At 39.8% G+C, this 21,388-nt stretch overlaps 1 protein-coding gene across 2 annotated transcripts in view; it reads left to right on the top strand.

Moving 5' to 3' along the window:
* TAFA1 (TAFA chemokine like family member 1) overlaps positions 1-21,113 on the top strand; it is a 560,993-nt gene extending 539,880 nt beyond the window's left edge. For both annotated transcript variants that reach the window (XM_038740214.1, XM_038740213.1), the window contains exons 4-5: positions 14,367-14,491; positions 20,829-21,113. In XM_038740214.1, coding sequence (XP_038596142.1) covers positions 14,367-14,491; positions 20,829-20,846 — 143 coding nt within the window. In that variant the 3' untranslated portion in view covers positions 20,847-21,113. The remainder of the gene's footprint in view (positions 1-14,366; positions 14,492-20,828) is intronic.
* The last annotated feature ends 275 nt before the right edge of the window (positions 21,114-21,388 follow it).

Raw genomic sequence — 21,388 nt, 5'->3', positions numbered from 1 at the left:
AAGCTCAATAGGCGCAGGGCATGTGTCTGTTAATTCTATTACACTGTCCTCTTCCAAGTGCTTTCCACAGTGCTCTGCACAGAGCAAGCACTTCATAAATACCACTGATTGATTTCAAGCCACTAAAACAATTTCATCAAAGTGTTCCCTGAGAAGAGGTTGCAGAAACACACAATGTCCCAGTAGTTTCTTGGTTGGGGAGGTGGTGGCCTCTGAACAATAATAAAAATAATTGTGGGATTTATTAAGCACTTACTATGTGCCAGGCACTGTAGTAAGCACAGGGGTGGGTAAGAGCAAATTGGGTTGGGCACAGTCCCTGTGCCACGCGGGGCTCACAGTCTTCATCCAGTGGATCCAGGAGGCAGTGAGGTGATGAGAAGCAGCGTGGTTCAGTGGAAAGAGCACGGGCTTTGGAGTCAGAGGTCATGGGTTCAAATCCTGACTCTGCCAATTGCCAGCTGTATGACTTTGGGCAAGTCACTTAACTTCTCTGTGCCTCAGCTGTAAAATGGGGATTAAGACTGTGAGCCCCCCCAACACACACACCCGTGGGATAACCTGATCACCTTGTAACCTCCCCAGCGCTTAGGACAGTGCTTTGCACATAGTAAGTGCTTAATAAATAAATGCCATTATCCCTATTTTACAGATGAGGCAATTGAAGCCCAGAGAAGTGAAGTGACTTGCTCCACACAGCAGACAAGTGGCAGAGCCAAGATTAGAACTTAAATTCATTCTAATTACCAGGTCCAGGCTCTAGCCACTAGGCCACGCAGCTTCTCATCACCTCACTGCCTCCTGGATCCACTCTTACAGCCCTAATGAAAGACACTTGGAAGATGGACTTTTCTGAACCTCACAATGTAGATGCTTTTCTTTCAACTCATCCTTCAACGTGCCATTATTTTATCCAAATTTGCCCTTCATCTGTGCTCCTCATTTTAGGGAGGTGGAATTTAGGGGAAATGGGGGAATTTTATGGCTCTTAAAAGGCACATCTCCTCCAAAAGGCCTTCTCTGATTAAGCTCTCATTGAACCTGGGGAAATGGGGGAATTTTATGGCTCTTTGAAGGCACATCTCCTCCATGAGGCCTTCCCTGACTAAGTCCTCATTTCCTCTTGTTCCAATCCCTTCTCTGTTGCCCTGTCTTGCTCCCTTTATTCGTCCCCTCCCTCAGCCCCACAGCACTTTTGTCCATATCCGTAATTTATTTATTTATATTAATATCGGTCTTCCCCTCTAGACTGCAACTCAATGTGGGAAGGGAATGTGTCAACCAGTTCTGTTGTTTTGTACTCTCCCAAGCAGTTAGTGTAGTGTTCTGCACACAGTAGGCACTAAATAAATATCATTGATTGACTGGCTCTTAGATTGAAAGTCCAGGGCCTGGACAATGTCCCATGATGCTTTCTCATGCTGCCAACAAACAACCCAGTGGTGGGGAATAGATTCTGGATCCCAGGTGGGACAGAAACTTTGTCTGAGGTGACTGTCTTTAATCAATCGATCCAGATATCATGTCATGTTTTCTCAGTGCCTCTGATCTGGTCCACAGGACTGATGATGATGACAGAGATGGACTGTGTCCCTCAGAATGGGAGAGACAGGGACAGCAAACTTCCTATGATGCTCACAGATTAGAACTAGAGGTTATTCCTCCCATGAAGCTATTAATGGATGGGAAAGTAGATGTCTACCATGGGTAATGTACCCCTCCCCCAACTAAGTGACACCTGTCTTCTAAGTTTCCTGAAGTCCCCTGCTTGTCTCTCCAGTGTCCCCCACCCCCAGACCTGGCCACAGTATCACATATCTTGTGTTCTAATCCCAGCTCCACAACTTGTCTGCTTGGAGAGCCAGGGCAAATCACTTCACTTCTCTGTGCCTCAGTTACCTCATCTGTCAAATGGGGATTGAGTCTCTGAGCCCCACATTAGGGACTGTGTCCAACCCAATTTGCTTGTACCCACCCCAGCCAGTGCTTAGTACAATGTCTGTTACATAACAATAATAATAATGATAATGTTGGTATTTATTAAGCGCTTATTATGTGCCAACGACTGTTCTAAGCACTTGGGTAGATACAGGGTAGGGTAGTCAGGTTGTCCCACGTGGGGCTCACAGTCTTCATCCCCATTTGACATATGAGGTAACTGAGGCACAGAGAAATTAAGTGACTTGCCCAAAGCCACACAGCTGACAAGTGGCAGACCCAGGATTAGAACCCACAACCTCTGACTCCCAAGCCCGGGATCTTTCTGCTAAGCCACACTGCTTCACATAGTAAGAACTTAACAAATACCACAATTATTATTACTTATTATTATCCATTCCTCCCCACTGGATCAGGGTGTGGAGGTACTCACCCAGCTCAGGCCCTGGATTTGGCTGGAAGGGGGCACATGCTCCAGCAATGTACCTCTATCAAAACCTTTAAAGCATGGTACTGCCAAAAGGCTGCAGACCACAGCAGACCAGGTTAAATAATAATAATAATAATAATAATAATAATAATAATAATAATAATAATTTTGGTATTTGTTAAGCACTTACTATGTGCCAAGCACTATTCTAAGCACTGGAGGAGATACAAGGTAATCAGGTTGTCCCATATGGGGCTCACAGTCTTAATCCCCATTTTCCAGATGAGGTAACTGAGGCACAGAGAAGTGAAGTGACTTGCCCAAAGTCACACAGCTGATAAGTGGAAGAACCGGGATTAGAACCCATGACCTCTGACTCCCAAGCCCAGGCTCTTTCTACTGAGCCTCTCTATTAAAGGGATGCATTACCTAATAACTGTGAAGGTGGAGACAATTCAGAAACAAGCAGCCCAATACTTCAAAAAGTACATGAATGAGCAGGAGTGGATCATTGGGAATAGGGTCATAGTTAGAAATTAGCTTTAGAAGGGCAACCTTTTCCACCTGGATTCAATGGAACTTTCAATATTATTGACACATGTACTCCCCATATGTATCTGGTATGGCTAAGTAATATTCAGAAAGGTACAAAGAAATGGTTTCATATTAACCCAGTTGAAGTTGTTTATGGGAGAGAAATAGATTTGTTTGATTTGCAGGAAAAAAGAGACTTCTTCCCACCAAGTGCCTTGGGAAGACCCATTTGAACACTAGGATAAGCCTGGAGAATGCCTTCAAACTTTGGACAGCTGAGGGGCTATATTTCATCCAAGTGGAATATTAGGATCAGCAGACACTGGTTATGCTGACACTGATGATTTCTTTATTATTGTTGGTTCCTTTGGTGGGTCTTCCTTTGATTCCCTACTACTGTATCCACATTGTCACTGTTTCTTGGTGAAGGACAAACATTTGCATTTATTTCAGATGCACCAACCATCCCATTGAGCCATCCTTTCTGACAAACCCGATTTTCTAGAAATTTGCACTAAGGAGATAGTTGACTGGCAGTTTTCATAACAGACAGCTAAAGTTTATCCACAATTTTACAATGTTCTGGCCTCCAGTGAGACCTAGTGAAGTTAGAGAGCAATGCATGGTCAGTATAGAAGCAATAGATTATTATTATGGTGTATGTTAAGTGCTTATTTTGTGCCAGTGCCAAGCATAGTTTTAAGTGCTGGGATAGATACAGGTTTATCAGGTTGGACACAGTTCCTGTCCCACATGGAGCTCTCACAATCTAAATAGGAGTGGGAACATGTATTTACTCCCCTTTTTACTGTTGAGGAAATGGAGGCCCAGAGAAGTGAAGTGACTTCCCCAAGGTCACAAGGCAGACAAGTAGTGAAGCTTAGTGCCCGGGTCCTCTGCTTCCCAGGCCTCTTTTCTATCCAGTAGGCCACACTGCTTCCATGTGGTAGAGATCCATAATAGCAGGTACTGAGACAAAAAATGTGTTTTGTAGGCCATCTATGACCTTGCTGTCACAGCTCTAGCCACAAGAACAAGCTAGTGCTCACCATGGGTGCATCATTAAGCTGATACCATATAGGAACCTGAGGCTAATAATAGTCAAGATGATGGCTTTGCACAGGTGTGTGTAGCCTCTTTCTCCGAATACTGCAGGACCACAAGATGGAGAGTGCTGGCAGAAACTGGTTGATTAAATGATCAAACCCTAATTAGAGGTGTAACTGAGGTCAAAGGAAACAGAAGAGGAAGTAGGAAGCTTATTTGTGCAGTATCTGCTGCTGGGAACTACATTTCCCAATCCATCAGTCAATCATATTTATTGAGTACATACTCTGTGCAGAGCACTGTACTAAGCGTTTGGGATAGTACAATATAACGGAGTTTGTAGACACGATTCCTGCTCACAGGGCCCAGAATACTCTGGGAATGAAATCCAATCAGAAACAAGGCAGAGTTTTTCAAAATCGCAAGGAGAGAGTCTTACAGCTCTGTCTCTACCTTTTCCTCTTCCCATCTGCTAACTCATGCTCTGACAGCCATCCTGAATAACCAGCTTTACAAAGTGAATTTTAAGTATATGGGCTTAGGCCCCAGAAAGTTTTTGGATCTAAATAACTTTGTTGGTATTTTTCTGGAAGTTTGTATACTCATGATATGTGATGTATGTATATATGTATTGTATCCTGTATAATTAGTGGAATGCAAGCATTTGGATCTGGTTTTACTTTCTCTTTTCCTCTGCTTTAAACTAAACTTCTGTGCTTGTACTTCAAATGTTTTTAAAACCGTCTAGAGGAATGATGAATTTCTCCCTAGCTCCTTCACCTTTCACTGAATGTCACACAGCTAGTGAATACCGCTATACAGTTTGGAACCTTGATCTGAGACATTTTAAAGAGCTCAGAGAATATTAAAGATATGGACATGGTATTTGTAATAATGATAATAATAATAATTCTGGTATTTGTTAAGTGCTTACTATGTGTCAGGCACTATACTAAGCACTGGGGTGGATACAAGCAAACTGGATTGGATACAGACCTTGCAGAAAGATTTAACACCACTGGTATATCTTGGCCCTAGAATCTATTAAAACAATTTAGATTACTTAAAAGATTTATCAAGATCTTGAGATTAATCCATAATGTCATGATGGGCCATATCAGAATTGAAGTGGCCTTGTCTAGCTCTTTCTCCTTTATCAGCGGGGTAAAATAGGGTTGTGTTTTGGACCAATCTTGTTCAAGATATTCTACAGAATCAGGCACAAAGATGTAGCAAGGAGTGTGGAAGCCAGCTGTCAGGATGCAATTCCAACCCTCCAGGAAATGCTTTCAACTCACAAGATTGAGTGCATCATCCAAAGTCCTTTAATTACTCAAGGAAGAGCTCCTATATCCTAATAATTGTGTGCTGGTAGCACACACCCAAGAAAACAAATAGTTTATTATGACCCACTTCTGAAAATTGGCAAAGCACTATGGACTGACAATTAGTTTTTTTAAAGACCAAGGTTATGTACCAGCCTGTACATGGCAAACCCTATTTAATGGATCTCCATCAATGACACAGACCAGAATTTTGGCAGTGAATTTTTCTAATGACAAGACGACAGACAAGGTGGTAGACAACAGAATCAAGGCTAGTATGTCTTTTGGGAGACAGAGTGTGGTGCCAACATGGCATGAGGATTCAGACTAAACTGAAGGCCAACAAAGCAATTGTAGGAGTTGATGTTCTTTACGGCTACAAGACCTGAGTCTACCACAAACACTGCATCTATCTCACCACCAACCTCTTGCCCATGTCCTGCTTCTGGCCTGGAATGCCCTCCCTCCTCAAATCCGACACTCTCCCCTATTTCAGAGCCTTACCGAAGGCACATCTTTTCCAGGAGGCCTTCCCTGAATAAGCCCCCCACCCTTTCCTCTTCTCCCACTCCCTTCTGCATCACCCTGCCTTGCTCCTTCTGTTCTTTCCCCCTCCTAGCCCCACAGCATTTATGTACATATCTGTAATTTTTTTTAATATTGTCTGTCTCCCATCAACTAGACTAGTGTCTGTTTATTGTTGTATTGTACTCTCCCAAGCACTTAGTACTGTGCTTTGCACACAATAAGCACTCAATAAATATGATTAACAAATAAAATAATGACTTCTCTAGTAATCACACCTCTGCCACCTATGCGCCATACTTGATCACAAACAAGTAGGTCCTGGAGCAGTCAGCCACTGAAGAAATCCCACCTACCACTAGACAGACTTGTGAGGAAAATAGATGATCAATCAATCAATCAATTGTATTTAATGAGAACTTACTGTGTGCAGAACACTGTACTAAGAGTTTGGTGGAGTACAATATAACAGAGTTCACAGACACCCAAACAGATGCTCTATGATGATCTTTACAAGATACAAGAAATTATTTAAAGACATAATCAAGCAGTGACTTTAAGGGGTCTCAAAACAAAGAGCGAGAAATTAAAATGGCACCAGTCACTGTGGGCAACATTGCACACCAGGGGAAAATGATTCTCATTCACATATCCATCTGAGATACCACATGCGCACATTGGTCAAAATATATCTTTGTTAATATCACATTTGATTTCAATATCATATATTTAAAGCAGTCCTTAGTATTAAAAGATGACACCATTGATGGTGATCCTAACTATGAATGTAGGTGAAGCAGTAAAACCTGATGTGTGACCAAGCTATTCCGTGGTGACTTGATATAATGCCCTATAAGCTGACAAATTTGGGACTTTCAGTTCTTGTCATTCTAAATGCTAATTGCCACTTGCTAGATCCAAACTTCCTAAAATTTCTGCTTAAGGAAAGTAACGCCATTCATGAGAGCTACTCTTCAGACTAGTCCATCTACTGCTCCTACCTGATCTCTTCTCTCTCTCCTTCTCTGCAGTCTTGCATTTCCTCCTGCCTTCAGGACATCTCTATTTGAATATCCTGCCAACACCTCAATTTCCTCATATTCCCACCCAAAACCTGTCCTATCCCCGACTTTTCCAACATTGTAGAGAGTGCCACGATCCTCCCTGTCTCACAAGCCCATAACCTTGGCATTATCCTCTACTCATCTCTCTCATTCAATCCGCATATTCCATTTTCACAAAATCCTGTCTGTTCAACTCCCACAACATTGCTAAAGTCTACCCTTTTCTCTCCATCGAAACTGCTACCACATTAATCCAAGCACTTAGCCCATCCCTCCTTGATTACTGCATCAGCCTCTTTGCTGACCTCCCTGCTTCCTGTCTCTCCCCATTCCAGTCCATACTTCATGAGACACAAGATAATCAGATCCCACATGGGGCTTACAGTCTAAGTAGGAGGGAGGACAGGTATCGAATTCCTGTTTTGCAGATGAGGGAATTGAGGCACAGAGAAGTTTAGTAACTTGCCCAAGGTCACACAGTAGATATGTGGCAGAGCCAGGATTAGAACTCATGGCCTCTTTCTCCCAGGCCCGTGTTCTTTCCAGCACACCACACTGCTTCTCTGATACATTATATTGAGACTATCCTTGATTATGTTTCTAAAACGTTGGCTCTGCCCTTACAGCTTGTTCATGCTTCATTTCAACTCACTATATGGAAAATTGCCTGTGTATCTTGCTATAATCTATGCTCCTCAAGAGTTCTAAACCTAGCAAAATTGCATGGTGATGGAACCTCATTACCCAAATGCTAGCCGACTTGACAGTGTTCCCAAAAGTTGTTGGTGATTCATTATATTTGATAAACACAGCCTTATAGTTGAAATTACTTAAGAAGCTGAATATGTATTCTGTGATAGATCCAGATCTTACAGCCACTACAACTTTGTCAACCTTTAATTTGGTCTGAAGCTTGATTGTTATTATTTTCACACTCTGTTAATCTCCTACAGGACATAGTAGACTTCTTAATTGTTTTCTGAATCTTTGTCTCTCCATACACCATTGAACCATGTCTTGCCAGTTCAGCTGGGTTAGGTGACATTATTCAACTCTGCCTTGCCTATAAGGACCATTGGTTGTGTTTAGGATTTCTATAACACTGTGCAGACTCTGTGAAATGGTCCCTAATAATAGTAATGGAACTTGTTAAGCACTTACAATGTTCCAAGCACAATACTAAGTGCTAAGGAAGATACAAATTAGTCAATTTGGACACAGTTCCAGTCTCACAGTCTAAGTAGGATTTAATCCCTATTTTATATATGAGGTAACTGAGGCACAGGGAAGTTAAGTGACTTGCCCAAGGTCACACAGGAGGCAAGCAACAGAGCTGGGATTAGAACACAGGTCATCTGACTTCCAGGCCCATGACCTTTCCACTAAGGCATGCTGCTTCTCCTTACCTGCATTCCTTCTTGGGTATTTGCCTCCAGATTGCCATCATCAGAACACAAAGCTCCTAGAAGACCATCTCAAAGAATTTTGATACAGAACACACAAAGTAAGCTAGAGACTTGTATTGGCATGATAACCAGAATTCCCAGAAGAACTACCTTTTTTAATTGGGTACAGAAACAGGAAAAGAAGGAGTCAGACATCCAAATCCTTGTTGTTTCTTCTTTAAAAAAATGTAGAATTGGAAGTTCTTAGTCATGTGGCTTGGAAAGAAAAATGACAAGTTTTAAGAACTATCTTATTTATCTAGGTCAATTCATCATTTTTGTAAAAGTGCATGGCATATTGACATAACATTTGACTGAAAAAATGCATAGTGATTAATGGTCTTACAACTTTTCTCTCTGAAACACAAATACAATAAATGTATTCATCCACTAATATATTCACAAATGCTCATACGTTATTGAAGTATGTGGATGTTTCAATGAATTATGGTTTTACTTTCTAAATTTCAAAAAAAATCCACTTCTTTCTGCTTGCTCTTTACGCCACTTCTTTAACTAGGCATTTCAGCTCCACTTTCAAAAAGAGGCCTAGCCACTTAGACATGGATATATTGACACAGATGCAGTCTTTTTGTGTGAGCTTTCTGAAATGCTTGTGGTCAGAAGTCCTTATGCCATCAGATTCTTGCCACTGGACTAGTTTACATTTATCAGTTTGGACTAAAACATTCTTTTTGGTTCACACAATTTGTTCCAGTACCTCTGATATGTTTACTGCAAGAAAAGTATGAAAATGTAGATAATCCTAGCATCTTCCTCAGAAAAGGCCAAATTAAAGAATGAATTGAACATTCTCCATCCCTGAATGAACTTTTTACCCTGTGATGACAAAGGCTGTTTTTCTGGTTTTCTGGTTTTGATAGATATGAAAAAAAAAACCCAGTATGTTTTTCAGGCTCTTAAATCTCATCTAAAATTTCCTCCTCACTTTCCATATCAGGTAAATGGGAGGGTGTCCATAACATGGTTCTATTACACTATTTTGGTTATATAAATGTAGAATTTTTACCCACAGAGATTTCAAGGTATTCCTCTTGTCTGTTCAGTCCTTTAAGTTATCACCTTTCTTTCTGCTCATCCCTAGCTTTCCAGTAGAGTTACTGCCTTGCAGCTCTGTGTTCCATTGGGTTTCTTTTCTAATATATGTGGCATTGGCTAAGATTCTATTGTGGACTAAGCAGTCAATCAATCATATTTATTGAGTGCTTACTGTGGAGAGGACAATATAACAGTATAGCAGAAATATTCCCTGCCCATAAAGAGCTTACAGTAGAGGCTTAGCATTATACTAAGTGCTGGGGTAGATACAATATAAGTAAATTGGACACGGTCACTGTCCCACATGGGGCTCAGAGTCTATAGCACTGTCCACTCAGTATCTGAGTCATTGTGATATCAGTTGAAGAGTGGAGCCTTTCTAAAGAGATTCACTTCCTTTTTCTTTCAGATAGATGTTCTTCTTTCCTAGGGCCAGGTATTTGTATGTGTTGCACCAGGAACAATAAATTGGATAGCCCTACTCTCCTGCTGCACTTCTGTCTGCATTTTCTAGTTCAAGAGTCTATTGTAGGTCAGGTTAGTAGTCTATCTCTTAGGTGAGGCAAATTAACTAAGTCAGGAAATTAGTCAACTAGTCTCTCTTTCTCTCTCTCTTAATTACTAGCCTATTTGGTTTATATTTCTGACCTGTATTTAGGTGAGGTTTCTGGCTGCAAATTTAGAAGCAGCAAGGTCTAGTGGAAAGAGCATGGGCCTGGGAGTCAGAGAGCCTGGGTTCTAATCCTGACTCTGACTCCTGCCTGCTGTGTGACCTTGGGCAAGTCACTTCACTTTTCAGTGCCTGAGTTTTCTAATCTGGAAAATGGGTATTTACACAGTGAGCCCCATATGGGACATGGACTGATTCGATCTGCATATACTGCATCTGCACCAGCACTTAGTAGAGTACTTCGCACATAGAGTAAGTTCTTAGATATCACAATTATTATTATTATTAGGTGTAAGTACCAAGCTTAGTTTAGCAGGGCTTTTAAAGAGATTTGATAGCTAGATAATTTAAAATAATTCCCTCAGCAAATGCATGGGAAAACTGAACTGTTAGCTGCTCCTTGCCACTTTTTCTCCCAAGACCTCTCTTAGATTATATAAATTTTGTGTTGGTAAACTGGAGAAAGAAGAACCATGGATAAAAATGGCATCTGTGATTTTAGAATTCCCTCAGAGAAAACTTTGCAAGCCTAGTTTGGATACATGTAAAGGCTATTTCATTTAAACTGAATGAGGCTCAGCGCCAATAAGTCTATATATTTGTTTGTTCTCATCAAACTTGAACTGTTTACATGATAACTTCTCCAGCTAGAAGCAACATTATGACAGTTAAGAAGGCATGCAAAACAATAATGCTAATGGAAATGAATTCGTTAAAGTACACCTAAAGATGATTTAAGTTTTCATTCATAGTATTCTATAAATAATACCGATTTCAGCAATAGAGATGACTGACGAAGGTAAATAACACTGCTGATAGCATAATGGGCTGGATACTGAACTCCAGGTATATAGAATTGAGTGCCCCATTCAGTGTTATAAGAAACAACAGCAATTTAGAACAATTTCTTTGACTGAGATGTATATGCAGAGATACATAGACATATATTTGAAATATCACTATATATGTAGAATAACAAGAGGTTATACAAAAATGAGGATTTAAGATTGCAGTATATGCCATGGATAACCTGTATAGATAATGCCCATATGACTAACAGTGGTAGGTAACAATGAATAGAAATATATTATTTTTCCTACTAAAAGTCAGTTGGAAGAATGAGATGCATTCAGTTATGCTACAGAGAAGTGTGATTTCATCAAATTGCACTTAGAATGGCCTCCCCAGTTATCACTTTCAAGAGATTATTAGTAGCTTCAGGCAGCTATTGTTGTGGGAAAGTATTTTTTCCCAAGAATCATTGCATTTTCAAATCTATAAATTAAGCCCAGTATGTGGGTTTCAAGAATCATTTCTTTTTAATTCTTCTTATATCTTCATCTAGACGATACATTCACATTTAAGTGTACCTAAAAACTGCTTTGCTGGTTTTGCAGCATTGTTTGTTGGCTCTGAGAGGCAAGAGAACATTAATAAGGACAGAGAATTAGGTGTGGGCCTGTCAGAAGAGTGCAGAATTACTGAAGGCTGACCTAGCTGGCAGTAGTTCATATTTCATATGCTTCAATGGAAAACCAGTGACAAAATATTAAATGGGAGTAGTAGTGCTGAAAAAGGTAATTTTTCCCTTTGAGCAAAGATCAGAGAATTTCAGAACCTGGTGATTTAGATTCAGAAGAGCAATATTGAAAGATTAGGTGGACTTTGAGGGGCTGGACATCAGAAATGGCAGGAGAATGTGACTGGCATATTTCCCTAACAGCATTAGCCAAAAGGGAGGCTCAAAAGCATAAGCCTTGCAAAACAGGACATGTGTCCGATGTAACCCAGAAGTTTGGAATATCATTTCCCTTACTGGCATCATGACTGACTCTCTCTCCTTCCCTTCCCATCCAAACCTACACTTCAGTGAGGTGCCGTATTCATTCACCCTTCCTGCCCTCAGTTGTGGGTAAAAACCTACAAAGCCTTTCATACCCTGACCCCCGCTCAGGATGCGATTAAAATAGTCTTTTTTTCTAAACAACTTTTCCTTATCTTGCATTTGTCTTTACATTAATTGCTCTCTTCATCTTTGCCTATTTCGTTGATCATTCTTGACCCGGGGATTGGGTAATGTGAGACCAAGAGAAGTTGCTACTGGCCTTAAGAGTTGAGGAGGGTGTGGACAAGGGTGATTTCCAATGGTTGCCAAGCTCAAACTCCCCTACAGCCCATCTTTGCAGCCTCAGTTATCCCCTTCATCAAGCCCAACTCCTTCCATCTGGGCTTACAACCCCTGACAGGATGAGCTCATCTCCTCATGGGAGAGGCTGGCTCAGTGAGGCCCACTTGTATGTCTTCCTAGCCAGCTCTGATACACACCACTGGCCCCCTCATTCACAACCAGTGACCCATCACAGCAAAATCACTCCTAAGTCCCAGCAAGAGCTGTTTGGAATGTCAGGGAAAATGTCATTGTGCATCATTAAGTTTCAAACTTGGGACTGCATTACCCAGCCATCCCCTTGCCTCCCTTCCCCTCAAGTCAGAGGCACCACATCTCTTTCCCAAAGTCCCCCCAGAGAAGCAGCATGGCTTAGTGGATAGAACCTGGGCCTGGAAGTCAGAAGGACCTGTGTTCTAATTCCAGCTCTATCCCTTGTCTGCTGGGTGACCTTGGGCAAGTTGCTTCGATTCTCTGTGCCTCAGTTCCCTCATCTGAAAAATGGGGATTAAGACAGCGAGTCCTATGAGGAACAAGAACAGTGCCCAACCTGATTAACTTGTATCTACCCCAGTGCTGAGTACAGTGCTTGGCACATAGTAAGCACTGAACAAATACCATTAAAAAATTTAACAAAATGCAGTTCAAGTGAGTCATAGGGAAGCAGTGTTGCCTAGTGGAAAGAGCACAGGCTTGGGAGTCAGAGGATCTGGATTCTATTCCTGGCTCTGCCACTTACTTTCTGTGTGACCTTGGGCAAATCACTTAGCTGCTCGGGGCCTCAGTTCCCTCATCTGTAAAATGGGAATTAAGATGCTAAGTCCCATGTGAAACAGGGACTGTGTCCAACCTGAATAGTTTGTATCTTCCACAGTGCTTGACACATAGTGAGGATTAAATCCTACTCCCTCCTACCTAAACTGTGAGCCCCATGTGGGACAGGGACATTATCCAACCTGATAACTTTGTATCTATGCCAGCACTTAAAACAGTGCTTGGCACATAGTCAGCACTCAACAAATACCACTATTATTATTATCTGGTGCTGGTGCAGAAGCATACAGCTGAAAATTTTCAGTTACATCTCGGAAAGGTTTGGTATGAATCTTCCACATAGTGGCAGAATCGCCCCCTTCCCAAAGCCACTCATTGACAAAGAACTCTTTTGGGATGTTTAATGTAATTGACTCACCACTGGAGAAAAAAGTAGAAGCATGGAATTTTTCATTGTTCTTGTTCAGTGGTGCATATAAGGAAGCCCAAAGAAACTGCCACTGCTGTTGTATCATGTGTCCTTGTACAATACAAGAAAAACATTAAGGCTTTTTACTTTCCAACAAACCAGACAGTATATATAGCATGCACATAAATAAGCTATGCCTCTAAATATGACCCCTTAACAGCTGAAGAATTGGCCTATTTTAAAATCAGCCAGTAGGAAATGAAATGAAAGGGACAATGATAGTTTTGTGTGTGTTTTTATTTGAGTGAGCTGATGAGTGGGAAAGCACACCGACCCTTTTGGAAGGAGCAGAAACCATTGCTTTGTGACCAGAAAGACTTCTCCTGGATAGTACACAAGATATTGTGTATATACATTGAAAAATATGTTGTCTTCATTGCTTGGCCTACTAGATGTATTCAGTTTTAGGATGGTTTCGAGTCTTTAAAGGCATCAAAACACATTCAACCAATACAGACTATGGGCAACTGCTGCTTTAAGAACTATGTCACTGGGGATTGTTCCTAGAGATAGTAATCCTCTCCAGAGGCCCAGTAATCTGCATGATCCCTCTCTTGAAGAAAATACTGAACGACTCTACATATATCTAAATTGATAAATATACCTCTATAGATGTATACACACACTATAAATATACTAGCAATATAAATGTTCCTTAGGGTCCACAGAGAAAATCATTGTATTTCATAGCATTCCACATTTCAATAAAATATGGAACAAGTTACCCTTGCTGATAACTTGGCTAGACAATGTTATTATATTCAAATGTGGGGTTGTAAATGAAAATCGGACTTTTCTTTTGGCCACTTAAAGTGAGCAGGATCTGTGTTTTCCCTGGAAAATCTACTTATCTAAAGTAGGCCAAAAAAAACTAAAGATCCATTGAGATGAAGTTGTAAACATGCTCATTCCTTTTTAGCTTCCATAGTGATTGGGAAATGGTGGTGTGAGATGGAGCCCTGCCTAGAGGGAGAAGAGTGTAAGACATTGCCTGATAATTCTGGATGGATGTGTGCAACCGGCAATAAAATCAAGACCACCAGAGTAAGTTCACATTTTCATGTCTAGTGCATATGGATAGAAACTACTGATCTTCCGATTCCCTTCGATCATAATCAATCCATTGATCATATTTATTGAGTGCTTAGTGTGTGCAGAATATTGTGCTAAGCATTTGGGAGAGTACAACATAATAGACACATAAAGTGAAATTTTGAATAGGAGAATGGCTGTTTCCCCTGCAACCATGGCTTTTAGTATACTTGCTAAACTTCCATCCACTAGGGATTGCATATTGAATCTTCACATGAATTTGGATTTTCAAATTGCTACAAAAGGCCTGGTCTCCACTGTGAAAGTTAAGTGGATGGAGGAGGCAATTACCCTAATAATTTAGTGCAAAAATTGCATTTGTCTGAACTAAAGGAGTAATAGTCAATGGTTATTTTCCCTATCTAAAAAGAGATTTCAAAATTCAACTTCACATACATTAATTTGTCAGATATTTGTTAAGCCCTTACTGTGCATGCTAAGCACTGAGGTAGACAGAATAATTTGAACAGACAGAGTCCCTTCTGAAGACAAATACAAAGAAAGATAACAATAAACTTGGAGCAATAATAAGTAACTGAATCAACAAACCAAGTAGTAAAGATAAGATAAGCAAATACATCCTTCTTGGAAGGAACCTTCAGACTCCTCACTGCTGGAGGCAAAAAAAAAAAAAAAAAAGAAGTCCTTAGGTACAAACCACTGCAGCTATCCTAAAATTCTAAAGGTTATAAAGACAGAGAATTGGGCTTCAGGCACATAGTGGTCTGCAGGGAAGCGGGTGGATGGTGCAGATACCGGACCACATTATCACTGAAATCCCCGACCTGGTCTCCCAAAGGCTACATATAGGAAAAAAACAAGAGTTTTTCCATTCTTTTTCTTTGGATCTCAAGGCTATGCCTACTCAGAACACAAACACACATACACATGCACACACAAAATCTGAAATAAAAAGTAACTTGAGTGGTCAGTTCTGCAAGGGCCAGCATATATTTTTAAAAGAAATATTTGATGGAAAAACATTTTTGTCCCGATTCTCTGCACGACAAGTTTAATCATTAGTGCCAAGTTACATTATTTCATTCACACATTCAGTCAGATTCATTGTGCCCTTACTGTGTGCAGGGCATTGTACTAAGCACTTGGGAGAGTACAACACAACAATATACAGACACATTCCCTGCCCACAACAAGTGTACAGTCTATGTGGGAAAAAAATGTGTGTTTTGACCCACCTCAGAGGTAACTTCAGGAACACTGACATCAGCATTAAGCTTAGTTGACATCTGGGTATTTTTCCAGCTGTCGGCCCTGACTCCCATTCTGCTGTCATATTCATCAGTCAAGGAATCATATTTATTGAGAGCTTAATATGTGCCAAGCACTTTACTAGGTGGTTGGGAAAGTACTATATAACTATATAACATAGTTGGTAGACACATTCATATAGGGGAGCCTAAGGCAATTGTCCCAGGGTCCAGGCAACCTGGCAGTGGGATGATGACAGTCATCAGCACCCCTGGGAAGCAACCCCAGGGTGGACTCTTGGGCCAATTAGGAGGTGTATGTGAGGACAAGTTCTTACAAGAACAAAAACAGAAAAACTGCTGTATGACCTTAAGCCTAATGCATTTGAGTCCTTCTGTATTGTACTGCAAATGACGAAGTACTAGTAGCAACACCACCTATCATTAGCTGGGGTAAATATCATTGAGGCTGTTAAGAAATATAGAGCCTGCAAATCATTTTAAAAATGATTTAGTTTTCCCAACACAGAGTTGGCTATATTCTATCATTTCAACAGAATGGCAATACAAGCATACTTTAGAAGAGTAGATTTTTCCAGGAAGAATGAAATCATATGTAATTTTGTTCAGAACACCAAAAGTCAGGGTTAAAATTAGGCACCTATTTTAAAATTTACTTTGTTCTGAATCATATTAGTCTTTCTTTTTGTAACTTGAACATCCTTTTCAAAGTCTTTATTTAGAAAAAAAACGGAATTATTTCAGGACCTAGTGATCAGAAGCAAAAGTGATCATAGACCAAACAGAACCCTGATCTCTGAGAACGTCATGCAATAGTTGCCCTCATGTACAGCCCAGACACTCATCATCAAAATGGCATATATCAGGATGAGGAAGAAGACAAAGCATAAAGTTATTTATTATTCTTCATCATTATCTCTATTAATTAGCTTTTGATGTGACACAGAATCACTTCTTGGTAGTGGTCAAATAATCTGTCAATAGCTGGAAAACAGTTCTCCAGGTGAAAGGGAGAACACTTACTAACATTAACCTCAATTCTTCACAAAGTAGTTCCCAGGGAAACAGCAACACAACCCCAGAAGCAGGCTAGGGGTTCTTTGTTGCTCTCGATCCACTTCCACGTTATTGACTAGAAATGCCCTATTTCCATCCCCCAAAATCTACTGTTTTGTGGTCTCTGTGTCTGTTAAAATGAACTAAGACTGCATTGTTAAAATTAATTAGAAATAGCTATCAAATCCAATAATAATTTAAATAATTCATGCATGGCTTAAATCACCACTGAAACAATGCAAAAGCATTTTGAAATTAATATTGATGAATAGCATTAGACATTGTATAGCTCTGCTCCTCCTAAACTACATCAGCCAAGGCACTATATGGACTACCAGTAAGGAATATTCACTGTCAGGTAATGATTTTTGGTACCAAAGTGGTTTCATTAATATTCATATGTGTGTTCCTAAGAAGCTCACTATAGATTGCATTCATTTAAATTAAATATCCACAGAAGTGAGTGTTCTGAAATGAGGAACATTCCTGTCATTTGCCCATAGGAGCCATTTTAATTAGCTTGTGTGGGATGGCTGATAGGATTTCTTTCAGTTTCATTTTTCTTGAAAACTATTTTCTTGAAAAGAATGAGGCTGTCTTTCCATGATGTGATAGGCTTATACTTCCACCACAAATGAATTTGGTTAAGAAACACTGGGTCCAGTGGTTTTGAAATTTAATTTCATTTTAAGTTGTCTAGATGACTTGCAAGTTGCCAGGGGAAAAAAGTCTTCCATTTTTTTAAAGTAGAAATTTATCATTTCTTAGTCCAATGAAACAGGTATTTTCAAATTGCATCATGCCCTCTGCCTAATCTATAAATGAAATCAGTTGAATCATTTGAAAATTTTATAAAATAAAATTTTAAAAGTTATCTGAATAAGAGACTTTTGAGGATGAATGTAAAATAGGTATTTAATATAACTTTTAATGGCTTTTGTACTAGAGCAACGATTACTTTTTTTAACTGACTGTTCAAAGAGAGTGTATTTTAAAATATAGAGAAACAGCATGGCCTAGTGGAAAGAGCAAGGACCTGGGTTCTAATCCTGGCTCTGCCATGAGTCTGATGTGTGACTGGGCAAGTCACTTAGCTTCTCTGTGCCTCAATTAGCTCATCTGTAAAATTGGGATTAAGTCCTACTCCAACTACTTAGACTGTCACAGGGACAGTCTAAGTGGGACAAGGACTGTGTCCAACCTGATTAACTTATATCTACCCCAGTGCTTTAAACAGTGCTTTGCACATAGTAAGAGCTTAACAAGTACCATAACTATAATGACTATTATTAATAAAATCCAAAAAAATGGCATCAAACCATTTTTGCCACATTGTCACAACAAAAAGGTGTGCAGAAATCACACAGTGGTAAATGAAATCTAAATCTAACCCTAAATCTGTGTTTTACCCCTCTGGAGGACAGGTGTGAGCTTTAATTTGGGCAATTAAAAATAAGAGTGAAATAAGCAGTCTTTGCTATTAACTATTAAGTTGGAAAGAATAGTGTTGCTATACATACATTTCAAAAATAGGAAATAAGATGCACTTATACAATATATTCAGGGAAGAAAAAGGAGAAAAAAAGCCTTCTCTATAATGTTTCCCTCAAGAGAAAATAAATCAACTTGCTTGCTAATGATGCATTTTAAGGCTTGGTGGGATTCAGGTACAGTTCCTAATACTTTGGCTCTATCTGTTTTAAAATGAAGTCAAGCTAAAAAGAACCAGGTCTAAAATGAGCAATGCGGTAGATTAAACCCTGTTCCAAGACAGGTCTTAAAAAGAAAGTAAACTAGGGAATGAATTAAAAACCCTCCATCTCTGCTTGATTACTTATGTGATCTTGCTGGAAATAACTGTTTTTCATATTTGTTCTTTAGGATTACACTAGTAAGAGTGAATTATGTATGTGCTTCCTGGGGCTACATATCCATTATTTTCCACTAAGAATCACAAATAAGCATGCAAACTTATTTTTTTGGTAGGGCCTTAAACTTTTCACATGGACAGGTAATTAAGCAATTCAGGACCAAGATGTTAGCTGCTATATAGTATTTCTTCAAAGTGATTTATTTTCTATCGCTATTACTTGTCGGAGCAAATAACTGAAATATTTGTTTTGTTAACAACCTAGGCTTAGGGCATAGCTTAGGGGATAGAAAATTCTGGGTGACCAAAGCAGTGGGACATGGGAATCAACATGAAAAGTCTGGAGTATTAACTAGCTTGAGCCAAAGTACCCCAAAACTGCCCAAATTTTCCTCAGAAGTGACTGACCTTAGTCTTCCAAGATTTACCAGTCACTAAACTTCAGGGAGAGACAGAATAACCTGGAAAATTCCTGAACTCTCCTGTCTTTCCCTGATAGATTCAGGTTCACATAGTGAAAATAAAAGGAATTTAGATTTGTGATTTCTACAGTGGCTTTCAAATTCTTGTGAAAACTACTTGATATGATCCCAATGTCCAACGGTTTGGTTGACAAAAGAAGCCCTTTCCCCCTTTTTCAATCTTTCAGACTCACACCTTTTACAATAATAATAGATAATTCTGGTATTTGTTAAGCGCTTACTATGTGTCAAGCACTGTACTAAGCGCTGGGGTGGATACAAGCAAATCAGGTTGTCCCACCTGGGTCTCACAGTCTCAGTCCCCATTTTACAGATGAGGTTATTGAGGCCCAGAGAAGTGAAGCGATTTGCCCAAGGTCACACAGCAGACATGTGGCAGAGCCGGGATTAGAACTCATGAGCGTCTGACTCCCAGGCCCATGTTCTATCCATTGAAATATCAGTACTACTATACTCATTTTAGAACAGCTTGAAATTACTATTATAAGTGCTGCTTTTAACATGATTGTTGGAGGTCCTGGAACAGGCCTACATAGGAGATAGCATGATATTTTGAAAAGACAATGGATTTAATGATTCACTGTGAAAATTGTATTTTAAACATTAGTGCTCTCCTTTGCATCTTAATGGAAGTGATCTTGGGGATCAGTGTCTTTTTAATCACATCAGCACAGTAGAGTGAGAAAATGTTACGGTGAAAACATAGAACCAGGTTATCTCAGCTGTGATATAGATTTTTTCACATGTCTTCTAATTAGCGTAGGAGGCTGTTGGGAGTGAATCCAGTGGCCCTTCCACTTCCACACCTGGAATTCCTCCCTGGATGATCTATCTGTGAGACCAACCAGAATAACAGTATACTTGGGATAGGCTAGGAGAGCAGGAAGAGCCTGCGATGAATGTCAATCAGGTGAATAGATTTTTTGGATGCACAACTAGTGTTTCAATCTGTCTAAAGTTTATTTTTGTCTATTTACTTCTGGAACCAATATCACTGGATTTGTGACTAGCATTCATTCATTCAATCGTATTTATTGAGCGCTTACTGTGTGCAGAGCACTGTACTAAGCACTTGGGAAGTACAAGTCGGCAACATATAGAGAAGGTCCCTTCCCAACAACGGGCTCACAGTCTAGAAGGGGGAGATGGACAACAAAACAAAACACGTTTAGCATCAAACCTGCCCCTTGCGGAAACATAGGTAAATGATATTCTAGTGATAAATATGCCTTATATATACACATCACTAGAGGTACCGTAGCCAAAGAGCACCATTCACCCTTAATATAATAATAATAATTGTGGTACTTGTTAAACGCTTACTATATGCCAGGCACTCATCTAAGCACTGGGGTAGATGCAAGATAATCGAGTTGGACACAGCTCCTGTCCCACAATAGGGCTCACACTCTTAATCCCCATTTTACAGATGAGGGAACTGAGGCACAGAGAAGTGACGTGACTTGCCCAAGGTCATACAATAGACATGTGGTGAGTGAGGAATTAGAACCCAGATCCTTCTGACTCCCAGGCCAGTTCTCTGTCTACTAGCCCATGGTGCTTCTCTTAATATTCCATGACACTGTTATTCACCACTATGCTATCTCTATTTTTGGCCCATTTACTGAAATATGCCATTTTTGAAATTTCAGATTCACCCAAGAACCTAACAGAAAGTCTCTCGTTGGATGTAGTGAAGGAAAACCACCAACCCAAGAGGACACCTAATTAAATTTTTAAACCATCTAAGCATTCACAAGCCAAATGGATTTCTAATTTGCACTTTGACTGTTTACCTTATAATCCTGGTGGTTTTATTGTGTGAAATGAAATGTCCTATTTCAAGAACACCCTGAGTTTTGACAACAAAGTGGAAAGTGAAGGAATGGCTCCTTTGGTAGAATTTTTGTGATTATGAAGTTTGAACAACTGTCTTATAATTTGGATCTACAATTTCCTTTATATTGTGTAATATATATATATATAATATTTTGAAATATTATATATTCTCTTCAAGAAAAAAAATACCACACTTTGATGCGGCTTATGTACTACATTTTTTTTCTAATGGTATAGAAGACATCTGCCTTTATGAGAAATAAACAAGTCAATGGAAAATAAATGGCCTGCTAGATGGACTCCTAGAATTGGAGGACTCCTGAAGATACTGAATCAAGAGCTTCCTTTAGTTTCTAGTGGATGGTTCAAGGAA

This window comes from Tachyglossus aculeatus, chromosome X1, assembly GCF_015852505.1.
Source record: "Tachyglossus aculeatus isolate mTacAcu1 chromosome X1, mTacAcu1.pri, whole genome shotgun sequence".
NCBI classification, from domain to species: domain Eukaryota; kingdom Metazoa; phylum Chordata; class Mammalia; order Monotremata; family Tachyglossidae; genus Tachyglossus; species Tachyglossus aculeatus.
The sequence above is the reverse complement of the archived record's forward strand: the minus strand, read 5'-3'. Positions and strand labels throughout refer to the sequence as shown.